This window comes from Alligator sinensis, unplaced genomic scaffold (assembly GCF_000455745.1).
Source record: "Alligator sinensis unplaced genomic scaffold, ASM45574v1 scaffold787_1, whole genome shotgun sequence".
In the NCBI taxonomy this organism is placed as follows: domain Eukaryota; kingdom Metazoa; phylum Chordata; order Crocodylia; family Alligatoridae; genus Alligator; species Alligator sinensis.
The window spans coordinates 2695558-2707625 of record NW_005841911.1 but is presented as its reverse complement, the minus strand read 5'-3'; the positions used below and the strand labels follow the sequence as shown (position 1 = coordinate 2707625).

The following is a 12068-nucleotide window of genomic DNA, read 5'->3' as shown; positions in this document are numbered from 1 at the left end:
GTATGCATTGTTTGAGGCTCATTCCTGTGGAAGGAAATCTATGAGACCTGTGCCAATGTGCACTCAGAGGCGGATCAACCACTTCTTAATTACAACTAAGAGAACCAGTGCAAGATGGCAGCTGCCTTTGGGGGCTGATATATGAAACATCCATCCAGATTGCATGTACGTTCGGGAGCAACAAGCTGCCACACATCAGGGAATTCCCCGGCACAGTTACATTTCTAATCTCTCAGCATGGAAAATATAATTTAATGGAGACATGATTAATAGCTCTACTTCAAGTCATCTTTACTATATAGCGCTGCATTTCCTGCTCTTAGACAGTTCCTCAAAGGTGGTTAAAAAATGCACAGTGCAAGAGAGTGCTGAATCCCCTGGAATAGAAAGAGAAAAACATAATAGAAGTTCATGCAGGATGCAATTGGTATTCCAAAAAGCTTCTCTGCTTTTATGACAGAAGAGAGGTCAATGCATCTATTTCCAAATACTGAGCATCAGCTTTGAAAATCTGGGGATGTATCTTAACCCAACCACGATGTCCCAGAATGGGGAAAATACAGTTTAATTCCAAAAGCACCTCTCTTTGTGATGAAAAGATCACTACCAACCTTTTAAATACGTCCACCTTTGCTTAGAAACCCTTTCCAGCATAGCTTGCTGGTGCTGGCCCTTTTTGTTTTACAAAGACAAGAAGTTGTGGCCTTAAATTTGCCATTTTACAGATGGTTATTGCTTGCTGCATCTTCCTTTCTTCCATCTTTTAACTCTTACATCTGCCCTAATTTTTACATGTATTCTACTTTCTTATTCATTGTTTGAGAATCATTTCTGTGGAAGGAAATCTTGTTACATTTGCCCTACTTTTTTCCCAGTTTGCTCCTGAGAAAATGGCCCTACCTCGCATACATTTTCAGTCAAGAGGGACTATATTACATTCTTTGTCTCATTTTTTCTGTCTTCCATTCCTATGAAGGCAGGAAGTTTGTATTTTCATTTTCATTTTTTTAGCTTCTTTATTATGTTCTGCCTATATGGCTGGACTGCTAAGTGCCACTTATTAAGTCAGATGAGGTTCTTTGGGTAAATGTGTTATCTTTTGTTAGACCAACCAAATAGTTGGAAAAAGTGTTCATTGCAAGCTTTTGGGCACAAACACCTTTCTTCAGGCATAGGGAGAGTCTGATGGTAGAATAAAAGCCAATATGCAAAGTGCAGGTCTGTCGGTCTTTTGTGTTGTTTGTCCCTTCTTGCTGTGGGATAGTTATGTTATTTGAGCTTGCCACTCACATACATGACAGATCATGCCACTCCTTTAGCTTCATCAGTCAGTGTCATTTTTCTTTGTATAATACATTTTCTGGGGATAGCACTTATTTCAAGCAGAAGGAAACATTAAAAAAAACAGTGAAAAATTTCAGTTATATTTAAGTTTTTGGTAAGCATAAGGGGCCAGACCCTTACAAGTATTTATGGGCAGATAAAGTTAGACACCTTTAAGGATCTGACACCTATATGAATTTTTATGTACCTAAATATTTTTTTTAAAAGGCTGGCCCCTAAACCTTTTTTATGAAGTGCCAAGATATTTATTATGTATTATCCCAAGCTAACTTACAAACAACAGACAGGATTTCAGTGTAATTTTTCAAAGAGATTGGCATTGTGACCTTGTGGTTAAGAGCAGCATTTACATTTCTGACCAAAAGGAGGAGAATTTATGTTTGTGCGAGAACTGGGAGTCTTCAATAAAAGTCCTGATGCAAATTATCTGTGAATAGCTCTTTTGCTGTATTTCAATGTGAAGGACATCTTTCTGACTAACAGTTTACTTACCAGGTTTTACAACGTGTATGAAAGGACAGAATATAGCCTCCTGCATTCTGTCTGTTGGTATTTGCATCCTTTATGTTAGACTGAAGATAAGAATAAAGAAAGCATATGTCCTTTAATTTAGGTACACATTTTTCCACAAAACACAGTTTCCTTTTTTCATGATACCATTTAAGGAGAGCAGAACAATGAAGGACAATTATGGGGCAAACAAACCCATTCTGAACAATACAATCCGGTTTTTCCTTTTCTTGGCTAAACAGTCCCTAGTGAAACATCTCCATATGCCAGACAGCCAAGTTAATTCTGCTCTGTGCTCTAATAGTTTCAGATAACAGGAACAGTGAGAATCTGAAACTAGAGCTGGTCAGGAATGGTGGCTGCACCAAATTCATTATAATGCAGGCTGGATTTTATTCAACTTCCAAAAAAGTGGAGAAGGCAGTCAGGACGTTATCAACCAGTGTGATTGTCAGTTATGGTGAAGTCTGTCACAAGCTACAGTTAGAGAAGGACTATATAGCTTGATGTCAAGGAGGTCTGGACCACCACAGCTTTATAGGATTTTACGATATCTTCACCAGTGAAGTGTCCAATCTAAAATGTTTCCATGGAGCCCTGAGCATTGCACTTTACCTAGATAACAGCTAGTATTCCAGTATTATTGGCAGACAGTCAACCATTATACGTAGCCACACCATATTTTAATGAAGTATTTCTGTAGCACTGAGTTTGACTGTACAATACCGCCTCGTCCTTCAGACTCACAGCTTGAGGTAGGAAGACCTGGTGGGAAGAATTTAAAGCATAGTACATCAATAGTGGGTGCGTCTTCATGAGATACTTCCTGCTCAGTAACCTAATAACACTGCAGTAGCATGCTGGTCCAAAGCCTTGCTAATATGCTACTGCACAGTGTTATTAGGCTACTGCGCAGTAAGCGTTACAAAAATAACGTGTGCTGGTGCTACTGTGCAGTTACTGTAATTACTGTGCATTTAGTTAGTACTTCATTAAGCAAATACTAAACTAAATGTGCAATAAGTACTGTACATTAATGAATATGTAGGCATGCCCACTGAGTTATAATACCTCCTGGTTTTCTCTTAGCACTTGCCCTTCAAGAATATCTGAGACCAGGTCTGAGCAACAACAACCAGGTAATGGACGCAGGCTGTGGATTCAACATATTCAGCCCTTGGCAGGGCATATCTTTCTCCTCCCACAGTTGCAGGATTATTATAAATTAAAAAATGTGAGAACAGGTTCATGGAGTATGTTGCACGATTTCCTTGCAGGTGAAACTATGGGAAAGATAAGCAGCCCCACTGGTGAGGGCTGGAGTTGGAAGGGCCCTCCCCAGAAAACATTTTGAAGTGGGAAAATCTGTTCCATCCCCACTCAGGTCAGGATTATATTGAAACACAACATCCTTCCTACAGCTAGGTCATTGCACTATTGAATTTTGCAGGCAACCTCTGTCCTCTCTTCCTTCCCTCCTCCCTCCCACAAACGGTTGAAATGCACCTCACATCCACATGCAAAAGTGCATCAGTTGATTGAGCCTGGGGCTAAGCAACATTGTTAACAGGCCTTGATTTTGCTGGTCTACGTAGTGATTGAATTTGAGTCATGCTAGGCTTAGCTGTTTGTGTGCCAGTGTCAGTGGAGCTGTCTGAAAAAAAAAGTAAAAAATTGATCTTCCCTACCACAGCGGGTGTGAGAAGTGAAGCCATCAGCTCTACAGCTGCCTCAGCCAGTAAACTTCATGTGGTTTATGCAGTTGGCTGAAACTTGAATGATTCAAGGCTTCGGTGAGTTAAGACTATATCTATAATAAAGGAGTCTTAGGTGAAGCAAAAGGCTTGCTCAAAGAGTAAGACCAGGACAAGAGATTCGTTTTGTTTGGCCACAAATGGCCCGGTTTTAAAATGATTCTTAGAACAATTTTCCACTGACATTAGAAAGGGATTCCCAGGGTCCCAGCTGCCATGGTTGCAGTTTGCTGCCTTCATCTCCATTCGCTGGCAATTGTGCCTTTCTCTAATATGTAGCTGTTTGCATTGTCGTTTACCTGCACCCTTTTTTGAAGGATGTCTGTTTTAACACCAGTGCTGGGAGGAGTTTATTAATTACAAAGGACATTCATTAGCTGGACATTCGTTCATATTACTTTTTAAATAGGACACAGTCTCCTTAATGGCATCCCCATTAGTGTTAAAGTTAATCCTTATGCTCCATCCAGCCACGAGTCCTTCATTACAGTAAACCTGATTGTATGGAACTGCAACCTAATTCAGCTCAGAAATAAATTCAAATGTTCATTTCACGTACAAGGAGATGCACACAATCAACCCACCCTCATGTCGACAGAGAACACACGAGTGTGCCACTTTCATGTGTAGCATAAATCTAAAGAAGCCAATGGATTTGTGGCATGAGGAATATGGAAAAACATCTATGCCTGTATAATTTCAGAGCTTTAATGCATCACCAGTGTCTGTAGTTCTGAGCATTAATCTGCCTTGTGGGAAAAAAATGAGTTCCAAAAAGTGATATGAGGAAATGAATTTTTAAACTTGTTCTATAAAATTAATGCCTTTTCTCTTAATATCTCTTCCTCATCCTACGCGCACACAGATGCCATGCTCTGCATGCAGTGGGAGCTGCCTTCCTGGATCTAGAAAACCCTTTCAGAGTGCAGAGCCGGGAGGTTTCTTTGATTGTTTCCCATGTTCATAAGGAACCAAACAGACAGGCACCTCTTTGCACAGAGACGTCCCACCCGATAAAATCACATTCAAGCATTCCACGATCTGACTGGTCAGATCAGGCTCAAGAGTTGATCCAGAATCTCAATCAGAATATTTTGATTTCTTTTTCCCGTTGACACAGAATTGTAAGACTTTTCTGAGACATTATTCAGATTGTCTATGCCCATCAAATCTGCATCATTGTGTAAAGTACTCCGAAGATCAGTATCCAAACAAGGAATGAAATACATTCTTCCCAAAAGATAGTAACCTTCATACGCTTGAAGAGGTTTTTGGAATCAATGTAGCCTTCACACTATCTCTTCTTCTTTTATCACTGATTTGGTTGCAGGAACCTTCTGTAGTCAAAACCAACAAACTGGACTTAGTTACTGTCTCCTTTTCTTCTCATGTTCTGCTTCCTCTGATCCTTGGGATTTTGGGGCATTCAGAGAAAGTGACCTGTGCTCCCCAACATACCACATTTGGGGTTAACTTTTCTGTCCTTCGGGTTTGCTATGGTACCAAGACAATGCTTGCAAGTTATAATTTAATGAGAGCTTTCCACTTTTCTTTATTAAGTGAATCAGTGTCAGATGTTAAAGTCCTATTGTATTCTGGAAAGTGATTCGGTTCAACTTAAACTTCTTACTAATCAGATATTTCTCTCTGTTTATACATATAACCAGGTATATTAATGTTAGGGATCAAAATAAATTTTAACTTTTATTTTATGTATGTTCACTTTGCAGAATGAATGAGGGACAGACCAAAACTCCGTTCTCTTCTTACATGTTATTAACTGGATTATACTGAACATAAGAAAGTCTAAGATAATGGGAGAAGGTCTGCACATTGACTCATACCTTTGAGTCTGGCCCATTTGCTCTATTCAGTGGGCACATCCCCACATGCAGGGGTGTGAGCTTGCTGTGGCAAAAATAGTAGCAGCGCAAATTTGTGTCACTACTTTTTGTCACAGTGCATGCCCCTGCACATGTGTTTTGGTGTGGAACAAATTGCCCCGTTTCTGGAAAACTGCTGTTTCCCTGCTCCTCCTGGCTCCCACCATGCTGGAGGAGCCAGGGGACAATTAAAACAGTGGAGACACTAGCCAGCAGCCAGAGCATCTTCTGGGAGGATCCTGTTTTCGTATCTGCTTACGTGTGCTGCACTGCATTTTTCTGTGCCAGTTTTATTTGCTACTGGGATTTCTTGGTAGCGCATATTGCCCCCCACAATGCAAATTTGCAGCACGTGGAATGTTTTAAGATGTCGGGTGTGCAGCTTGTGGCACTGCAAAGTGGTTTGCGGCACCACGGACTGCACGTGCCTGCACATCTGTATCTGGCCAGAGTAGCATCTGTCAGTGCGTTTAAAAGTACGGAGCACCTAGACACAGGAATGCTGAAAGGATAAATAGGAGAATGACCTATTTCTGATATTCCCAACCTGATTTTCCAAGTTAGCAGTCCCTGTAGTGCATACACATTTCTGTCTATATCCACTTGGTTATGATTATGTAAATATATGTACATATTTTTAAAAGGATGTACACATGAAAAATGTATGTACACACTGAAAATCTGTCTCTGTTTTCCCTTTCCCTCTTGCACATTTACATAGCTCAAATTTTCAAGAAAGACATCACACCCTTTCGGTCAGAAAACATAACATTTATATACATGATTTATAAATTCCCTTAAACAATGCAAATCCATTTGTTCCACTATGGTACAAAACACAGTGCTACAATATAGTACACATTTTTGAAAGAAATCTGATTTTGGGCGGTGGACAATCCTCTGGCAGTTTTGGGACTCCATCCAACATTTTCAAGTTTGGCAAACTGGAGAAGACTCTAAAGGAGAAATCAAAGAAAATAAAAATTTGAGGCATTTATTTGAACAATGTTTAGATCAAAAGCACAACCTATGATTTTGAATACTGCTGAACTTTGAGGAAATAGAAATCTGGATTCAGAATCAGAGCTGAGTTGTTCTCGTTCACACAACTTGTACAAAAAGATTTAAGTTTCCACTGCTCTTAAGTCTTCAAAATCAGTAGGTACGAAACTTGTACAACAGAGCAGAGTCAAGCTGATTGCCTGATGTATCAAAGGCGAAGATTTTGTAGCTTCATCTTAGGCATCAGGTTTAGAAATTCCTAGCTAGCTGAGATCTAGAGTACAAACTGGAGCATGTTTGTGTCATATTTTTATCTTTTTATAACAGAGAACACTGAATTTTCTGTGTTTTCCTGCATTTGCAATTTCTTTTATAAATGGCTTCTGCTTAATCTGCTTTATGGACCTGATCACAGACCAGTACATCAAAACCTTCTTTGGACATTACAGAGTCCAGTGTATTATTCTATAAAAACAGTGATTTTCTCTGTATCTGTAGCTTCAGCCATTAATGCCAACTGTTCTTGGCCCCTAATGGCATATGAATTGACTCTGGTTATTTTATACGTTGCTTTCCAATTCTCTGGAGACAGAGGCACACTATAAATGTAATGAGACAGCATTATGAAATACTCACTGGCTTTCCCTCCCTTTGCTCCTCCTTATAACTCGTGTGCAAATGACATAATGTTCCTTGAGATTTCCATTGGCTCACAGTTAGCTCTCAGCCTTCTGATTTAATAGAATTTATTTTTAGATTTGTTTTTAAAGTGTCTTTAAAAAATGCAGTCATACAGTTTCCTTCTCTTTCACTCCCTGAGGAAAAGGAGTTTTTAGATTTCTGCTGGAGGGAGTGGAAATGGCCAAGAAACATCCCACAGTCCTAGTCTTCACAGGGCAACCTGACTGATTGTATATTTGTAATGAGAACTGACTAGCTGTTCTCTGTACATTTCCTGGTAGCATTGGTTTCTGAGGGGCTTACAGAAGAGTATGCTGCAGACACTGGCTTAGTACCCTTTACTGGTCCCCAAGAAAATTATTCCTCTGCATGGGCTTTCAGTCTGTGGGATGGGGTAAGAGCGAAGCAGAGATGGGCATGGACAGGGAGTCTGAGCTGGTGTAATTTACACCTTTTGGTTTTCTCCATGTGCATTTTACATCAGCTCAGCCTTACTTATTTACTTTCTCCACGTTTTACATAGTGTAACTTGTGTTACCTTTTGAATTTAGCCCACTGAGCCCAGGGTTTGTCTACACTGTGGTCATAATAGTGACTGCAGGTATATAGACATGCCTGAGCTAGCTCTGAAGTAACTAACTCAAGTGCTTGAAGAACGCTAACCACCGAAGCCTGGAGCACAATGTAGCTGTAAAACATACCTAGGAAGCATAAATTAAATAAGGCTGTTCTGCTGTAGATGGACTGCTATCAGTATCTGAGCTAGCTAGCTCAAATTAGCTCAGGTGTACCTGTACTCCTTGAGCACAAGGAAGCCTAAATCAGTGTAACATATAGAGCAAGAAGGTGAGTGTAAAGAAAAGTAACTAGCAGAGGGTTACAATAAAGAGAGTTAGAATGGGCAATCTTGCATTAGCTTACGTCTTCAACCACCTTCTTCTGGACTCTTGACACACAGTGCAGCTCGGGGTCCCTTATACAATAGGTGCATCATGTAAATTGATTTAACTGAGTTTGAATGAAAAGGAATCTAAATGAGTGAAGACTATCCTACACTACCATACTAACTGCCTTTGAACTTGAGCAAAGGACTCCAATTTAATTTCTAAAGGCGTTGTACAAATGACAAAAAGATCCTTTGTGTGGTTTAATAGCATCACACAATACACGTGCATGAGATTTGGGGGTTTGCAAAATGAGTTTGCAATGTTGTGGGACGCTCCATCCACCCAGCATCGCAGCATTTACAAGCCATGTCTGGTACCTCGAGGTATGTAGAAAAAACATTTTTAAGCTGTGTCTGTGGCTGAATCACTGCTTCTCTGAATCAGCATTGAATATTCAGATTCAGATTCTGCCAAATCAAATTGGGACAGTGATCTGAATCAATTAATTGAATCCTGATTCGGGCCAAATCCGAATCGAATAAGACCTGTTTCACACACCTCTAGCATTTATACGTGGGAGGCTGCTCATTTGGTTGCCCTGATGCCAAGGGCAAAATACACGGCTCCAAACCTCCACTTATACCACATTCCATGCCTCACAGATGGCATCACATACTGGTGACAATTCTCTTGGCCCCTTCCTGGGCCAAACTCAGTCCTGTGCCGAGCCTCTCTCATACTACCCGTAGCAGGGCCACACTCGCTCTGCCTCATTCACACGGCCCCTCTCTGGGCCTCAGTCACACTGTCCCATTTTGTATAGCCTTTCAGGACCATGCAGGCTCCCTACTCTATACTGCCTTTCAGGCTTCATCTCTTGCACTCTTGGTCCTGGGCCTTTGCAGACTTTCAGGCCACCCAGTGCAGACCCTACTCTACAATGGGGCATCAGGCGTACCGCTCCATGCACTGAGCTGATTCTGGCCCTTAGTCCTCTCTGGCTTCGGGGATCTTAAACCTGGACTCAGGCCTCACGTGTCTGTTGACATGTCTGAACCCCAAGCCTGCCCTCTGTATAGGCTAACCACCAGGGCTTGGGGGCTAAGGGTACATGAGGCTCCATCCCTGCCTTTCACTGGGGAGGCACAAGTGTGGCATTTCCTGGAGACTGCCCCACCACAGGCAGCCCCACCACACCATCCAATGCACGCAGGGAGCAGTTTCAGGGCTTAACCAGAGCCAGGACCCTCCTCCATCCCCATGGTTCGTACCCTAGCCTCCAGGTGTTCTGAGAGCTGCAGTCTGCAGGCTGAGTGATGTTGGTCCTCTGCTGGCTTTACTCTTAGGGCCTAGGCTTATACTGAGGCTGCCCAGCCCTCCACCAATCCAGTGGCCCCCTTTCAGTCACGTAACCATCTAATTGGGCCAAACCACACCTGCCAGCTACTGCCTGAAATCTCTTAAAGTGTCAGGTACAACCTGTGCTCTGTCACACATGTACACGTGCCCTAAACTAACATCCTAGAGCCCGTTCACTCTTGACTGCTGGATCGCAGGGTTTCCCAAGCACTCCGTGAAAATTCTAGGAGGAATACAGACAGCTAGAAACTGCTTCCCAGATGTCATTTTGCCAACTAATTTGTATTTTCAAGCCTTGTTGGGCTATTCTATGGTGGTTACCAGACTACAGGAAGAACAAAGCTATAGAAGCTACTGTATTTTGTCAGCATATTCCATTTAAGTTTTCATGGAACTTGGTGTTTTCTCATCGAACATATTTTTACTGAGAAAAAAGTGATGGGACTTACAGCTGCCTGTAGTTTTCTTGAAACTCGCAGGGGTTTCTCTTGAGTATGAGGGATTCTAGTGGAGTATATTTCAAGTCTGCTATTCCACTTAATGTCTCAATGTTGTTTTCAGCTAGTGCCAAGCGCTGAATCTGAGGTATCTTTGGCAGCTGTTTGAAGGATGTAAAATGATTTTTACTGATGTTTAATTCTTTGCATCTGTAAAGTACAAAAATGTATGCTATCATTTACTATGTAAACAGGAAATGTTCTGTGAAAAAAAATAAACAGGCATAAAGTTTGTATCCACAGCTAGTTTAAATCAGAGTACGTTTATTGACCTGATGGATACAGGATTTCAACTTTCAGGAGTCTGATTCTGATTTTGTTTTATATTGTTGTAATTACATTGGTATTTTTGTCTAAACAAGGACTGCAAGATTAGATCATTAGAGTTCGTACTTTTCTTTTGCACTTCACCATAGCTGGACCATTATGCCCCATCCCCAGTGTTACCATGACCACAGCAATCCATATTTTTGACGATTGTCCATTGTCTCTGTGTACATTTCCTCTCGCTGGCCTGGTATGGCAATCTTTCTTTTTAGAAGGTGCCACTGCTGACTTTGATGGGACCACTCATGGAGTAATGGCCTGCTCAACAAGAATCTGACCCAGATGGTTTTTCAATTTCTTTAGCTATCATCAGCTCAGGTTAACAGTATGGATTTTTGATTCAATTATATAAAAATAGTGTATTTTGTCAAGGACCTAATTCTGTCTCTACTGAAGTCAGTTGTGCAACCCCCGTTATGATGTTGGATAAGACCTGGAAACAATTTTTACTGTCTACCTTGGCAACCTTATGGCACTTAGGTCTGTCAAAGAATTGTCCACCAACCAAAGCCTTTCCACTCGAATTAACCTCCTTAGAATCCTCTTAAAGTTCTCCACCTGGTAAAGGTCTCCCAAGTCCTGAAATGAAAGGTTCAAATTCTGGGAATGGGAAAAAATAACAGACATTAATTTAATTTATTATTTCTTCTCTGTTAAATGGTAGGTATTAAATCATTACACTGGTCTACCTAACACATAACAAAGTGACTAGAACTGGTGTTCTCTTATCTAGATAAATTACTGGATCATGTCTGTCATCAGAAATTCAGCCTCCATCCTTATCCTTTTCTTGTCCAACAGCCCCCTCCTTTCCCTATGTTCTCCATCAAAGAACTTCTGATTTATTTTGTTTCTTTTAATTCACTCTCACCTTCATTTCTTTTCCCATAATTTCTCTTATTGCATACAACACTGTCCCATTGTCACGTGGACCCTCACAAAACCAAGTCCTTTATATTTATAAAGACCACTTTACTCAATGGTCTAGATCAGGGGGTTTCAACCTGTTTTAATAAGTGTACCCCCGGCAGCCGGACATGGAGCGGGGGTGAGGTGGGAGGAAGAAGGTGGCATGTGGTTGGATGCAAAATGGTGGCAGCATGGGGTGGTGGATGAAGGCTGCTGCCACCATGTGTAAGCTTCCCCCCCACCCCCACATCTGCATCCAACCAGCTGGGCAGTGCCTGTGCGGGGCACTACTGCTCTCACCCTGCCCCAAACTGGCCCTGTGCCTGCGAGGTGGCGGTGCGGGGTGGTGGGTGGCAGTGCTCTGTCCCCGCGTGCTCGTGCATACCCCTAAGGCCTTCCCACATACCCCCAGTGGTACGCGTACCCCTGATCTAGAGTGTGCATTTAGGCAGGGGGAAACACACAATCTGTATTATTCAAAAACATTGTGCTTCAGGGCCCTGCCACATGGTCAAATTAAAGCTGGATAGAAATCAGCTATAGTGTTGTTACACATTGTCAAGCACTAACTCTGTAGCTGGTAGGCTCTTGTTATAGCTGGATAATTATTTTTATGGTGGGATAATTACTTTTCACTTGTGGTCAGTCTTACTTTGCATGTGTGGCCAGTCTAAATTTACTGAGCAATTAACCAACTAGTTGAGTAACATATGTAACAAGTAGCGGGGGCCTCAGTGTCACAATTCCTGCCTTGCATCCTTCTTGCTACCGAGAGAGAGTAATTTACTGCTGACCAATACCAGCAATTAATTAATATCCTGACTCCCTACCAACAATGGTTCATAGATTCATAGATGTTAGGGTCGGAAGGGACCTCAATAGATCATCGAGTCCGACCCCCTGCATAAGCAGGAA

General features: G+C 41.6%; 1 protein-coding gene across 1 annotated transcript in view; it reads right to left on the bottom strand.

Annotated features, from left to right (window-relative positions):
• Positions 1-6317: 6317 nt before the first annotated feature.
• LOC112549457 (protein tilB homolog) overlaps positions 6318-12068 on the bottom strand; it is a 17857-nt gene continuing 12106 nt past the window's right edge. The window contains exons 5-7 of the mRNA XM_025198022.1: positions 10702-10844; positions 9870-10067; positions 6318-6447 (exon numbers count right to left, since the gene is read on the bottom strand). Coding sequence (XP_025053807.1) covers positions 6336-6447; positions 9870-10067; positions 10702-10844 — 453 coding nt within the window. The 3' untranslated portion in view covers positions 6318-6335. The remainder of the gene's footprint in view (positions 6448-9869; positions 10068-10701; positions 10845-12068) is intronic.